The sequence below is a fragment of the Lampetra planeri genome, chromosome 46, assembly GCF_965212315.1.
Source record: "Lampetra planeri chromosome 46, kcLamPlan1.2.h2, whole genome shotgun sequence".
Classification (NCBI taxonomy): Eukaryota; Metazoa; Chordata; class Hyperoartia; order Petromyzontiformes; family Petromyzontidae; genus Lampetra; species Lampetra planeri.
This window is the reverse complement of record NC_136152.1, coordinates 6,764,014-6,779,912: the sequence shown is the minus strand read 5'-3', so window position 1 is coordinate 6,779,912 and position 15,899 is coordinate 6,764,014. Positions and strand designations below refer to the sequence as shown.

Here is a 15,899-nt window from a genome sequence, read left to right as displayed (position 1 = left end):
GTGAGTCTGACACGTGGTGTTGCGCTCTGCTTACAATCTGTTATGACACTTCTGATGAGCATGGTTGGCTACATACGGTGTGAAAAAGTTCGACCTACGTACTTTTCACAAGTGATTTATTTTTGTTGATCAGTCTAACATCTTAATTTATCTTAATTGAATGAAAAAGGTGAACATTTAACTTGTTTCCAGGCGCATGCTAAATATACATATATATAATTGCATTTATTTTCAAATGTATTGCTGAGAGATTGCGTGCAGTATAATGGCGCTACTGGCGTAGGTTAATTTTAAAGACTGCTATAAAATCCCACCCCATACCCACACTGACTATTCTGGTCAGTGTGGGTTTGTGGATGGGATAGTTCCAGAGCTGGTTCAAAGATCACCCAGCACTCACATTAGCCGCAGCTGACAGTCACACTCGGCTCGCAGGGTTTAAAGCGCTGTGCGCTAACCACTGCACCAGTGTGACACCATTTGATCACCTCATCACTGACGTAGGCCGAAATCCATTCACAGCTGGATTAAAATACAGGAGAACCCCTCTTAACGACCACCCCTTTTAACGACTAATCGGTTCTCCATAGAGCCCAATGTGCAGTGTATAGTAGTGTCGTGTGTAGTGTATGGTAGTGTAATGTATCGTGTAGTGTATAATGTAGTGTATAGTAGTGTAATGTATAGTGTAGTATGTAGTAGTGTAGTGAGTAGTAGTGTAGTGAATAGTAGTGTAGTGTATAGTAGTGTAATGTATAATGTAGTGTATAGTAGTGTAGTGTATCGTGTAGTGTATAGTAGTGTATCGTGTAGTGTATAATGTACAGTGATACCTCGGTTCACGAACGCTTCTGTTCACGAACAACTCGGTTCACGAACAGAAAAGTTCATAAAAATATGCTCCGGTTCACGAACTCCGCTTCGGTTCACGAGCAGGAGCCGCGGCCATTTTAATGCTCATTCCAGGCTGTCACGTGGTCGTGACTTCCTGTAGGAAGATCGTGGAGAGAAGAAGAGACACAGGAAGAAGTACTGGGAGTACTGTGAAGACACTTTCAGTGACTTTTTGCTTTTTGGTGTGCTTTTTAGCACATACAGTACTGTACTGTACTACTGTACTGTACTTACTGTATTGTACAGTTCACCCGTTTGAGTGCTTACTGAAGTCATCTCAAGCAAGGTTAGTGTTCTCTCTTTATACATTACTATACTGTACAGTACTAATGTGTATTGTAATTTGTTTCATATTTTTGTGCTTCAAAAACCAAAAAAAAGGTCAGAATGGATTAACCGGATTTACATTGAACCCCATGGGAAAATGTGCCTCGGTTCACGACCAATTCGGTTCGCGATCAGAGTCAGTTCACAAATTAAGTTCGTGAACCGAGGTATCACTGTAGTTGTGTAGTAGTGTAATGTATAGTAGTGTGTAGTGTAGTGTATAGTAGTGTAGTAAATAGTAGTGGTGTATAGTGTAGTGTATAATGTAGTGTATAGTAGTGTAGTGTATAATGTAGTGTAGTGTATAGTGTAGTGTATAATGTAGTGTAGTTGCCTCCATAGAGCCCAATGAGTTCGCTTACCGACAATTCCCCTGTTAACGAAGGGCTGTTGTAGGTACAGTAAATATAACTTAATGCATTGATTAACCAGGCTTTTAAAATGATGTGTTTATAATGTTGTTAGTATCCTTAAGTATTCATATAAATCAGGGGTCGGGAACCTTTTTGAGTGGGAGAGCCATAAAAGCCAAATATTTCTAAATATATTTCATTGAGAGCCATATAGTATTTTTAACGTATAATAAATTAAATATGTCTTACTTTTAATGCGACTTCTGGTGCTGCATGGTTTTGCTGATGGTCTTGTAGTCTGGTTCATACGTGGTGAGGTTGAGCTTCATGCAGGCGTTGAGGCTTCCATCAGTTAAACGTGAGCGTAGGTTGGTCTTAATGTTCCTCATATGCGAGAATGACTGCTCACATGCGAGAATGACTGCTCACATGCATATGTAGAGCCAAACATGGTCAATACGGCAATACTCACGCTGCATTGTGTGGTATGTCACAGGAAGCTCGTTCCAAGTTTTAAGAATCAGCTGGTCTTCAGGTTGAAGATTTTTCAGTTCTGTCCACTTGTGTTCCCTCGCCAGCTCTGCTCGCTGTCGCGCAAGACTTTCCAACTCTCGATTAAGTGACTTGAACTTACTCATCCACATGTCTTCCAGCTCAAAGTCTCCGATAGAGACCCCGGGGATGCATGTCAGGTCGACTTTGTCCACTGCACACTCATGTGGATGAGTGATGAACTTGAAAAGACCAGTGCGCGCACGAAATTCTCCAAAACGTGCTTTGAATGACTGCAGGAGATTGGACGTAAAGCCGAGTGGAGTCACTTGCTAAGCATGCATCTCTAAATTGTCGCAGTCTTTCAAAGTGCAGAAGACGACCTGTTTCAATGTCCCTGAGAAAGACTTCCAGCTTGCTTTCAAATGCAAACACTGCTTGTTGAAGGGATGAGATTGTATTTCCAATACCTTGCATTTTCACATTGAGCTGGTTCAGATGGCCAGTTATGTCCACGAGATAGTGAATCTGCAGGAGCCAGTCAGTGTTGTCTAGTTCAGGATGCTTGATGCCTTTCATTTCAAGAAAAGTCCGGATTTCACTCAGGCAAGCTGCAAAACGGCTGAGCACCTTCCCCCTTGACAACCAACGCACGTTGCTGTGTAAAAGCAGACCGGGATAATGATTCCCAACTTCTTCTAACAGAGCTTTAAACTGGCGATCATTTAAAGCTCGGGCAACAATAAAGTTGACCACTCGAATGACCAGCGACATCACCTCACCAAGCTCCTGGCCACACGTCTGAGCGCAAAGCGCCTCCTGGTGCAGGATGCAATGAAAACTTAGGATGGCTCTCTTTTCATGTTCACGGAGAAGCGCTACAAATCCTTTGTTCTTCCCCAACATACAGGGTGCACCATCAGTACAGACAGAAATAAGTTTATTCATCGGTAGTTTTTTTTCTTTAGCAAACTCCATGAAAGACGTGAATAAATCCTCTCCTCTTGTTGTCCCTTTCATTGGCAAAACAGCCAAGCTTTCCTCACGCAGTGTGTCACCTGCAGCATACCTGGCAATTATACTGAACTGAGATAGATGGCTAACGTCTGTTGACTCATCTAACGCGAGAGAAAAGTATGTCCCGGCGTTTATGTCCTTAATTTGTGTTTCCTCGACTTGATTTGCCATCATGATGCTACGATCGTGAACAGTTCTTGCTGACAGAGGCATGTCTTTTATTCGTTTGATTATCTTGTCTTTATTTGGGAAGTCATCAAACAGTTCATTGGCCACATCAAGCATGAATGTTTTGGCATACTCGCCATCTATGAATGGCTTTCCATTCCTTACTATTGCCAAAGCACCCGCAAAGCTAGCGGAATTCCCGTCACCTTGCTTGGTCCACACACGTAGTTGCTGCTGACTCGTCTGCACTCTCCGCTGTAGCTCTTCGCATGCCTTTTTCCTGCTGTCCCCCGCTGGATATTTCGATGCAAATGAAGCATGGTGCGTATCGAAGTTCCGCTTTATATTTGACCGTTTCATCGATGCAATTTTATCATTGCATATTAGACATACCGCAGATCCTGCTCTCTCCACAAATGCAAATTCCTCTGTCCACGCAGCCTGGAATGCACGGTAATCATCGTCTTTTTTTCTTTTCGCCATCTTTCCCGTTACAAGGGTTGAAGCGGATAAACTAGTTGGCTATCTGATCAAATGGATTTCTTCACCTTTACAATGACCCGTGACATGCTCGCGAGCCATTGCTTCCCGACCCGACCCACGGGTCACGGGTCACGGAACCCGTGACCCGTGAAATTTATCTTCAAAACTAATTTCTGTTTACTTTAAAATGACACAGTATTATTAAGCAATATCACAAGTATTTTAAAATCAGTTCCAAAGCGATTTTTTTTAAAATATTATTATTATTTTCAACTCAATTGTCTGGGAGCCATATGCCATCACCGGAAGAGCCATATATGGCTCGTGAGCCATAGGTTCCCGACCGCTGATATAAATTCTTTATAAATATTATAAAGTACGTTTTTTTGGTGAAAAAGGGCACTTTTGATGCTATTGGAACTAATTAAAGCCTTAACGTGTATTTCCTATCCTTGCTTAACGACCAAATCACCAGTTTAAAATAAATTACTTGGTTATCATCAGGACACATTTTTTTAATGTAATTCTTATTAGGTCCCACAATGTAAACTTTGGTATCCAACTCTTGCAGTCTGTTTAGGTGCTATGAAGAAGGGCGGTTTCGCAGAGTGTCGCCTGTTCTATATTTTTTACGGTTTAAGGCCCACGGTGTTATTAACAAACGTGTGTAGAGTTTTTTTAGTTGTGAATTAAGTTTGTCATTGAATATTGTAAACACTGCTCCTTTAAAGAACTCGACGGTAGCTTCTAACCTAGCATCGGAACTCGGGGCTGTCCGCCTTTTAATTTAATATTTCGGTATGATAATATCTTTTTTTTTAAAAGGTTATTAAAATTCCAACCTGCCAAGTTCTCAGGGGAACTTATAGAATTTAATAGGATTTTTGGTGGATTTATTAGGATTTTTGGAAGATTGTGGGGAATAACGTTAGTAAAAATCGATGTTAAACATCTACATTGCCGGAGGGAACAGTGTGATATTGTTTGAATACATTAACATGCATTATGCAAAGAACCATGCAACTTGGTGACCTCACAGTTTGAGAGTGCAAGGCTGTTGATTCACAGTCTAGAATGTTTTAAGTGTAAAAGTTTAGTGTTTTTTTGTAATTGTATTATATCACACATTTGTGAAAGAAAACTATTTCAAAAGGGTGCTAAGATTTCTTTAGTTTAATCACAAAGATGTTGCAAACTTTACACCCAATTTTCTTTTTTTTCGTCTAACTTTTAACAATATTTTTTTAACGTTCGGCAAAAGTTTTTTGCGAGTTTATTTCTCTCCAAGTGTTATTTTAACCAGCATGGGAAGTAATTTGGTGTTCATGGGGTGTGAAATATCCTTGCATTTTAGAACCTCCGCTACTTCAGCCTTTTCCATTCACCGGCTTGTTTTTACTTTCGGTGAGTGCAAGGCCAATGCATTGCATTGACTGTGTCCTGGTGAGTATTAGATGCACACTGGATTTAAACAAAAAAGCAGTACCGTCTTTTAGTCCGGTGTTATGGCCTTCCTGGCCACAGTGGCCGCTTATCCCATACATGTGTTGCCTGATTTGAATAACTGTATTGACACCAACACACAGCCACTTCAAACGTTACCGCATTGTCGGGATTGCAAGACACTTTTAACAGCGTCACAAAATTTACTAACTTTGTCCTTTACCGCAACCTTGTTTTTCCGCTTTCCAGGGAGATTGAATATTTCTGAATTGTTTTTTTATTCCTGCGAAGTGTTGGTTGTAGCTTACATTACGAGGGCATCCGGCAAGCCGGAAAATATAGCCGTGGGTACGTTCAGCCTATCAGATACATGTAGTGGGACAATGGTGATGTCTATGTGGCAGGTGTGTACAGGAGGGCCTCTCTTATCATTGAAGAAAGTTTTAGAAAAAGGGTTATGCATCATGTCAGCATCGTGGCTTTATGAAGCAGCAGGTGAATATAGGAGGTGAACGTGTAGCCAATACCGTTTCTGATGTAGATATCAGGCTATGTGTTGAGCAGCTGAGTGTTTTCGTTCCATATACACAGGCACTCCACTTTCACCGACACCCACAACTAAGTAAAACTAAATCTAGCAATTTGATTTGGTCAAATGTCTCAATGTGGGGTCTTCCTGAAAAATTGAGTCCTTGATACTCGGTGATGCTTTTGCCAAGATAATTTGATAAACTTTTTTTTTTACCAGCTATACAGCTCTTTTTCAGAATTTATCTAGCCACAAATGATAGATCAACAAAGTGGCTTATCACGTGGAATTTTATAGCAGCCAAATACTCCAAACGCATGTTTCTAAATGTGGAGGGAAAAACCGGAGGACCCGGAGAAAAATCCACGAGATCTCGGGGAGAGAGACATGCAAGCTCCAAATATACAACAGGCGTCTGGGTCTGGATTGAACCCACATCCTCCTGTATACCAGTTTACATCTCGCCACTGTGGCGCCCCAATAAAAAGAGGATTCTTTCAAATGTCCTTTAGCTCTGGGATTCTTAAGTTGAAATGGCAGAACCATGTATCAAACATCAGCTGTGAAATATAGATCATACCAATTACCACATCGTAGAGCCCCACCTGTCTCCGCTGAGCTGGTCGTTTCCCCAAAGCGCCGGCTTTCAGCACCCTTAAGGTCACGCCAATCAGCAGAGAGGAAAAGGCAGAAAGTAGAATACTCCCTGGTGCTGGTGAGAAGGTGCTTTTGATACGTAGAGATTTTATATATAAAACGAACTTATTCCCACAGCAAACAGGCTTGGAAATGTTTTTAGTAAGGGCAACTGTTGGACTTTGATGTTGACAATGGTATGGGTGTTGAATGGGACTCCCATTATAGAGACTGCATTCACTACACTGATGATGTTGAACATGAGTGTGATGGTGGTAATGGTAATGACGTTGGGCGGTAGTGCAATGGTTAGCGCGCTGCACTACGAATATGGTGACCCGAGGTTCGATTCCCGCTCATGGCCAACACCAGTGACGATTATCTGAACCGGTCCTAGGCCTCCCCTCAGTCGATTCAGCGTCAAATTGAGTACCTGGTGCGGTGCGTAAAACATCGCCACTAGGGAGACAAAGGCGGCGGGCGTGGTGCTGGCCACCCACCACCTCGTGTGGCGTGCCGGCCTTCATAGGTGCTTCTCGCAAACAGAACTTGCTCCAAAAGTATGTTAAGGCTATATGGGGGATCTTTGTCTTTGGTAATGAAGATAATGAGTTGGGCAATTCTGGCTTGACAATTCTCTTATTGTGTGTGCAGTGATTCTGACGACGTTGAGTTCAATCTTTGCCCATGCACATTATTGACATTTGGTATCTGAGTCTGCTATGAGCCTTTTCTAAGTTAACTCAACCTTACTTGCCTTCTGTCTGTCCAAGGATGGGTGTATTGCAGTAAATCTGAAACTTGCAAGCGAAAAGCAGACCACGACATGATATTCATTGCATTAATGTGCAATTTGTAAGGGTGCGGTGACATGGACCTTTTTCATTTTAAGCTTATAAACCCTTAATCTTGATTTGAAGCTTTCGTGACTGCAGGAATCCATACTCTTTGGTTCTTTCGGTAAAGTCACGTAGGTATAAAATAAAATAAATCACGACGTTTCGGGCGCAACACAAGCGTCCATCTTTCCCACCTGATGATGGATGCTTGTGTTGCGCCCGAAACGTCGTGATTTAGAATCCCTTGTTCATCATGACGTCCTTTTTACTTCGAAGTCTCAACAGCGTCACGGAGATCGCGTGACGTGAGGCTTCTGCCTTTGTAGTGAGGGTTGTGAGTTGACACCGAGGAGGGGGGAGGAGGCTCCTTGGCCCCCCATGTGGAGTTACGTCACCCGCTAATTATTATGAATGGAGGGGGGGGTCCATTTGGAGGACGTCACCTGATCATGAATATTAATGAGGGGGGCTGGTCGATGTGGAGTGACGTCACGAACGTTAAGGATAGACATTGCTGGGTGATTATGGTAGGTATGGTGATAATCATGGTCATGTAAATGACCATTGTAATATTACAATCTAAAGCTTGTTTTTATCAATCCACTTTTGTAGGAAGGTGTCTGCTTGGTTTTTGGAGGTAATTGACCATACTTCACCACACTGGCTCGTGATGTTTGGTGATGTCCAAGACTGGTTCAGATTTTACTCGCCGCTGATGTTAGCCGTGACCTCGATTTAAAATCTCAGGTCACCGGTTTCAGAGTGCAGCGCACTGCACTACCGTTCCACTCTGATGTATATTCAGATGATGAAAATCATCATCGTTTTGTTTAAGATTTTTAGATGATATTGATTATGGAGAAGATCCTGATTAAGATGATAATTATTTATTTAGCACATGTTGGTGATGATGATGGCTGTGCTGATGATGATAACAATGATGATGGTATTAATGATATCACACATGATGGTGATGGTGATGATGGTATAAGACACACGATGGTGAAGATCATCATTGTTATTATAATGGTGATGATTAGAATCAGATAGACGATGGCAATGATGGTGGATGGTGATGACGATTACAACAACACACACATATGGTGACGACGATGGTCCACGATGATGGTGACGACGACGAAGGTGTTGTAATATTGATGAGCCGCTCCCGCTGCGTGCGCTGCAGCCCGGCAGCACGGACCCATTCTCCGACTCGTCCGGTGGGGCCGCTGCGGGCGACCCGTTTGGCAGCGGCGCTTTCGGTGGTGGTGACGACCCGTTCCGCTCTCGCGAGGCCGTGCCCAACCTGCCCCCCAAGAGGAGCGCGCCACCACGGCCCAAACCCCCCTCCTCCTCCGGTGAGTCGCCCGCCCCCCCCAACCCCCCCCCCCCCGTGGCGCTGGACGTAACGGCCTGCGGTGGACTCTACCCCCGCCACAAAGCAACTAGATGGTAACGCCCCCCCGCCCCCCTTTCCGGAACGGCCGCCCGAAGGGCCCCACCTCGGTGCGCTGTTTGTTTTTGGTGCGATGCCCGGAAATCATGCCGAGACAGCACGTGGCACGGCCAGATAGCACCACGTCAGAGTTGCAAAGCACAACCGCGGGAAACCCTTATGCGGTAGTGGTGCTTGATTATGTCCGGTTACGCGCGTGCGCTCCATCTAAAGCTTTGCGCGTGCCACGGCAGCCGGCAAGGATGGCTTCAACGCCTCACTCGCCCGCAACAGTCCAGCATTACCCATCACTTGATAGTCTCTCTGGGCTTGAAAATTGTATAATGAGCTTTGCACCTGAAATGAGCACTTGGGTTACGGCTCACTCCCGGCACCTCGGCGCGGAATTAAATTTACCCCGTGATGCGCTCGTTAATGATCAGCGGAGACGACATTCGGTGAAAAATTGGCTCTTCAGTCTGGTGCAGCTACCGCAGCAAGCGGTTGTCTTCTCACGGCCATTGCGTGCCTGATTGGCAGACGCGATAAGATGGAGCGTGTCGTGCCAAGGAGGGACTGCAGTTTGTGAGCGAGGGATGCGACGACGACGATGATGATGATTGAACGGCATCTCATGTTAACGGGCTGCATTATAAGCGAGTGAATATACACAACTGTGCCGACGTGTGCACGCCCGCGTGTGCTTTTCGTTCATAGAGGCATTCACAAATGTTTATAAAGGTATTCGTTCAGCATCAGTGAAAAAAAAAAAAAACTCCACTAAATTACTCCGTTTAGTCACTCCGTTTTATCGTGAGGCGGAGCGTACGCCGCCACTCGCACTCACAATGCTGCGTGCGCATCCCCAATCATCAGGTGATAGGGTGCTAAGTGCCCTCGGATAATTGCTGAAATAGTGCGGTGGTTGAATTGTAAATAAAAATTCTTTTTATTAACTAACTCCTTTTGGGTGATTTTAATGTTATTTTTTGTGCGTATCGAGTAAATTTATTTTCACCACATTTTAATTACCGCAACCATGGGTCCCGCCGTGCGTGTTCGATGTTTTAATTTGAGTGTCACTTCTTTTTTTTTCAAAGTTATAATTTGCACAAATTAACAAAGAGTAAACGCCACAAATAAAAAGAAAGCCTGAAAGCGAATGTAAACATCATTATAAAGTGATGACACGTTTTCAAAATGCGTGGGGGCATAAAATAATAGTAGCGTGCGCGATTAAAATCTCGGCTTGCAAGAGAAGATGATTACATTTTAAATTTAGTATCAAGTAATTTTTAAAATTTAAATTCATAAGTATTCAAAAGCAGAAGCCGCTCAAGCGGAATAGTTTAAATGACAGGAAATGCCCAGATGATTTATTGACGGCAGGTGGTTTGGCATTTGATTTTCCTTTTAACTATTTTATAAACGTTGTCTCTGATGAGCTACGTACACTGTACGGTTTATTTTATACGACGGTTCAATTGGTGTTCGTACACGGCAGTGAAAAATGGCGCGCATTTATATCTGCAAACGAGGGAGCCCGCATTGGCTCCCTGGATTATTCTCGTTTTTCCACGGTTGCTCCGTGAAAAACCGCGTACCGCTTTGTAGAGGCTTCAATTATGAATCTTCGCATCACGAATTGCTTTTATCCGCAGGCTCATTCTCGATCTCGATCAGTGGCATCGCCGTTTGATTTCTTGAGCATCTTTCCTGCAAAGCGGGCTCCGCTGAGATGAGTCGGTGTGCAGTGGTTCATCGCTGTGTTTTGTCAGATTTCACGTCCGTTTTAGCGTTCATTCTCATGTCTCTCTGAAAGCCACCGCCGACTTCAACCGTGCACCAGAAAGTTCATATTTCCCGAAGGGGGCCGAAATGTTCACGACGAAAAAAAAACGAGGTGTTTTCTTTTTTTTACTTTTCAGCTATGAACAATTCCCCGAGCGCCACACAGTTAACACTATTTACGCCTCAAATTAGCATTTCTGCATGGAATCATGCCACTTTCACGTCACGTTAATTACTGCGGCCCTGAAAGCGAGCCAGCACATCCTAACATCTGCGCGAATCCGCAGTCGTCTCGTGCGGTTTGATTGAGCCAGCGCACACCACCGATATGCTTCTGTCCTCCCTTCCCGAGCCAGTGCGGCATGCCACAGCCGCCATCCTCATACAACTTTCGTGAACCCTGTAAATATTTTCCTTTCGCGGTCCGTAAATGCTCACGTAAGTACACGCAAGCGTGCGTCCAGATTGCCGGGGCTTTTAAAATTGCGGGTAATTGACAGTTTTCCTTGAAGCGTGTGAGTATGTTCATACACCGCCGCTCTTCCCGCACGAGGCTGCTTGCCCGCTAAGCCTAATAAGGTGAAAGCTTGCCGCAATTATGGCCCTAATTTAAAACGCATTATTCCACCAAAGGCCCATTAAGATTCCCACTCTTCTCGGCCTCCCGCAACGTAGAACGCGTTGCTTTAAAGTGCCCCGGCCGATGGACTTTTTTTCCTTAACTCTGAGCGTGTAGCCGCGTGTCACCTCGCAGCCTCGCTTTCCGTGGCCTCGCAAAAACATTAAAAGCGTCGCTTTAGTGCATGAGTGGCGCTCTGCACTAAAGGGCGTCAAAGGAGCAATGCTTTGAACAAACGAAATGTAACAATGTAATTGTACGGCGGCTTTTTAGTAGCTCCTCTTGGGAGGTGGTGCGTGTTTGTGCCGACATACATTTGCAGGTTGGAGGAATTTTAAATGAATCGAAGGTCTGCTTTTAAAATTTCACCTGTGCTTTTGTGTGTGCTTGTTGGAGAGACACGGCCATTTTTTGCTGCTAGCATGTTTGGATGAGCCCCCTTTTTGCTTAACGTGATCAACCTGCCTGTTGGAAGAGAACCTCCTTCATTTAGCCGCACGTAATTCTTCTGCAGAAAAGCCACGCGCTGCCCTCGCATCAATTCTGTTGGCGTCAAAGATAAGCAGAGATAGGCACCTTTGTAATGTCTGACTTTGCCCGAGAGCAATTCTCCCTTCAACACACTATCAGAGTGGCTAAATTGTGGGCCTCTAATTTACGTACCCTGAGATGTGCAGTCGTCGGTGGATCCTGACTGAAGTATCACAGGGAGTCCAAAAGCTCCTTCAAAGAGGCCTTGTAATCTTCTACACAGTAGGGGAACACTTTCCCACAATCTCTGCTGCGAAGATTGTTACTTGACAAACCGATCACGTATATATTTTTATTGACAGAGCTGGAAATGTAGCCAAATCAAGTACAAAACCAAATGTAGCGACACCAGTTATTCTGAGTGCAGTCATCGGTAACAGGGCTGAGACCATAAACTTATGACATTGAGAGAACCTGATTTTCACCACCTTGTGAAAGACCCAACACAGAGGATCTCTGGGTTTGATTTTCCACGAAGCTCACGGTCCACCCTAAACCACATTCACTGCAGAAACCAAAGCAGATGCGGATACCTGATGTACGAATAGAAAATGTAAAACTCTTCAGTGTGCGACTGTGGTCATCCAGAACCGACCGTGCAACATGTAACGACGCAATTCCCCGATCCACAAATACGAAGGAGACATCACAGCGATGCACTCCGCTGCTGCTGACTTGGTTATTTGGCTTGACCACCTGAATGTGAAATTACAGTTTTTGCTTTGCGTCTACATCAGTAGCCGTACGAAACAATACATATTTTCAGCACAGGCCTGGTGTCACCACAGCACGCTCACCTCGGAGTCACCTACAGATTTCAGGTCTTTATGAAGCTGCCTGAAAGACATCGCCAGGGCAATGTGCCTCATTCGTGATAACTGAGACACTGGCACATTCTTACTTTGCCAAGGGACATTCATCAGCATTTAAAAGGAGAGGGGACCCTTGTTGTTGAATATGACCAATTATTATTATGATATCTTCAGCTTTGTGGCATTCAAACGTTTGAGAGGGGGGAGGGAGGCAGTGGTCATGGCCATTTAATAGTCATGCTAATCGGTGCCTTTTAAACTATTGTACCACTGATTGGTTATTTTTATGTTTGAGCATATCAGTGCATCATCGTGTGATTGGCTATCATGTCACCATCACTGTGGTATCGCGTAACTAACTGCAAATGCAGTGCAGCCACTTATTAATGGAATAACTTATATATAAGAAGACCGCTTTAAATTATGCTGCACCTTAGATGCATAGGCATCTCCCTACATGGCCTCAGCTTTTCACATCATCAACCACTCTTGATAGGCCAGTCGAAGAAATATGCGTGGGTTGAAGAAATATATTTGTGATGGAATTTAACAAAGCTGCCTCTATATGTCTGTAAAAACTTTGCGTTTGTTTGATTTCACGCAATGTAACATCATTCTTCCGTAAATGTGACACCGCGATTCAGAGCACGCGCAAGGCGCCCACTGTTTCTGTTAATTGCTCGACACAAAACGAAAAGTAGAATATTTACAAAAGTTGACGTGGGTCACGCACAGCACGCTCGCATTGTTTCCCTGCCCGTGTTTTGAAGTAAAACTAAATAAGTTGGCGCGTTATATCGCCGCAGCAGCCGTGGCAGCAGCCGCGGCAGCAGCAGCGTTGTTCGTGAGGCAGGTGGGTGTGGAATTTATGAGCGCTTATGTAAGTGCGCGCGCACACAAGTGCGCACGATCGCGCGCTTTGCAGTCTCGATCAAAGCAAGGAAGTTTTCTATCAAATGTTCTTGTCGCTGAGGTTGTTTTGAGATCGGAGACCGATGGTCCTAATGGGTCCTTTCACAATTTTTTCACTGCGAATGCCCCCAAAAATGCCCTCGCAATTAGTTCCATCTGGCAGGTACGGCGATGTGTGTTTTAAACGCGGTGACTCGTGTTCGTTCGGCATGAATGTAGCGCTTGAAACTGGGTGTGCTCATATGTTTAACCGCTGTGCCTTTGTGCGTGGGCTAAATGCGAGTGCTATTTGGGTGAAACGAACAAAAAAAACACATTTAGTGTCTCTTGTTGGTCTTGTCATGCGGTTTAATAACTGTCACTCACGCAGCGTTCCTGGACGCTTAGCCGCACAGACATTGAAGCAAAATTCCATGCAATTAGCATTGACCAGAGTCAAGGCACGCATTGACGAGGCTCAACACCACCAATTGGTTTATCTGTCCATCCCACCCATTCTGTCTTTCTGCACAGTTCTACAATAAACAGGTGCCATTCAGTGGATTAATTAAAGCGAGAACCCCGGCTTAGATTTTTTGCGTTTGTGCTGCCGCACAGCTCTCCGCTGCGTTTTCGGGTCGCGTGCCGCCTGTTGTTCCGGCACGATGTCCGATGTTTCGCGACACTTCCTGGGAGCTTCTTCAGGACACGGATCGAAATAAGCTCCCGGCGCGCGGAGCGAGATGACGGGACGTCCTGCCGCTGAACGACACGCGGCGCGATCTGACAACGCCTCGGAGTGCCGTGCGAGAGAGACGCCCGCGTGATCACCAGCTGTTCTTTACTATTCTTGCATATGGCAAATATGTTCAGCTCAGCCTCGACGTCAAGCTCTGCTAGCCACGAGAGGGTTTCAGGAGTCCTCTGTGGACACTTCACTCGATTCGTGAGCACCTGACAGCAAATCTGGAACACGTGGATGAAGGCATCTGTGTGCCAATGCGCGTGCACGTTATTAAGTTGTTTGTTTATCAGTGGTAAGATAGTAGCGACGAGACGTTACCGCACGCGAGGCGCGGCGCAAGCGACGACGGCGAGCGACAGAAAAAGTGAATGGAAATCCCAGCCAGAGTTGGTTTTCACCCAAATCGCATGTCCTCTCTCGACAAAGCCAGCGACAAATGCGCACGGTACTAGCAATCGTTGGAGTTGCCAGGTGTTGTTGGAGGTTTTGTTTCGCCCCCCACCCACCCCTACCCCACCCCCCTCCCGGACCACTGGCTCTACACGACCTGTCGCGTGCTGCGTGCGCTGGACTTGTCTTGCAGGGACGTCCACGCCCACTAAGCGAGCCGAGGCATCAGACGCCTCGCTCCCTTTCCAGCCTTTCGGTGGTGGGACTGATCCATTTCACTCTAGAGGGGGGTTTGAGGAGGAAGGGTGCGGCCGGACCGACCCATTCTCGGCCACGCAGCCAGCGCCAGGCAAAAGCTCTAAGGGGTTTGGCGTAAGTCACGGCCGGCGATGTCTTTGCTCTGACTCTCTCCAGCACCATTTCTTCCCCCCCCCCCCCTCCGATGCTTCCTGTCTCCTCTGCTCATCGCCGCACAGTGCCGTTTGGGGAGCGTAATTCGTACGCTCCTTGCTACCGCCCCCATCCCCATGCCACCCCTTACTCTGTGCACTAATCTCATGGAAACAAATAGAAACTAACACGAACGTGATTTTTTGCTCATGAGCCCCCCCCCCACCAACCCCCGCATACATTCGCTCCTCGCGCCGCTTACTGCCATGCACATCACGTACGCTCTCGACTGAATTGCATGCGACTCGACTGAAATGCGGACCGTTCCTTATCTTTGCCGGCACGTTTCGTTATAACGGCAGTGGCACTTGAGTGCGTAGAGCGTGCGTGCGTGCGTGCAGCATGCGCATTTCAGCGAGACGTTTGCATGGTTCGGGAATGCGCTGCTTGTGCTTCTGTGTAGTTGTTGTGTAGCGTCCGCGAATGTTCGTTTTGTGCCTGTGTGCAACTTTGAAATGCGAAATCATTACCTTAATGCGGATCTGAACGTGGTGTTCTTTTCTAACGTGCGATCAAATTTGAGGGTGAATGTGCGTGCTCTGTGTGGTGTGCAATTGCAGGTGCCTATCGAGTTTTGAGTGTCTCCCTGCCTAATGTGTGCTTCGTTTACCATGTGTTTTTCCAGGATTTGAATGTACGCGTTGCTATTGTTGTACGTACTAACCATGCCTCTGTGTTGTGGAGTGTGAATGTATCAGGCCCATTGCAATGTACTGTGTTCTGTAAACCTTTCTGCATGAAAATAATTATCCAACGGCACACAACGCTCCTCATCTAGCTCGAGCCCGACGCCAGGGCGCTGTTTTTTTTTGTCTTCATGGTTAGGTGACTAAAGAGCCTGGCGGCTCAGCTGTTATGCCGTTCACTGGGTTTGCGTGATTTTGTGCAGTGTGAATTCCACGAACAACCCGGCAATCGTTCCAGAGGCCCACGCACTGCTGATGAGACGCAGAAGTTGAAACAAGTCCAGGATTATCCTGCTAAAAAAAAGCATCTGGAAAACATTGGCCAGCAAGCCGTATAGGTAGATGAACTAAACTGCCATTTAATTTTT

At 45.5% G+C, this 15,899-nt stretch overlaps 1 protein-coding gene across 5 annotated transcripts in view; it reads left to right on the top strand.

Annotated features, from left to right (window-relative positions):
* The window catches only part of EPS15L1 (epidermal growth factor receptor pathway substrate 15 like 1), a 111,602-nt gene that overhangs the window by 81,270 nt on the left and 14,433 nt on the right, over positions 1-15,899 (top strand). For 2 of the 5 annotated variants that reach the window (XM_078615230.1, XM_078615229.1), the window contains exons 22-23: positions 8,368-8,539; positions 14,589-14,767. In XM_078615230.1, coding sequence (XP_078471356.1) covers positions 8,368-8,539; positions 14,589-14,767 — 351 coding nt within the window. Of the gene's footprint in view, positions 1-994; positions 2,216-8,367; positions 8,540-14,588; positions 14,768-15,899 lie in introns of those variants that run through there. The other 3 variants (XM_078615232.1, XM_078615231.1, XM_078615233.1) reach the window with 2 other exon arrangements.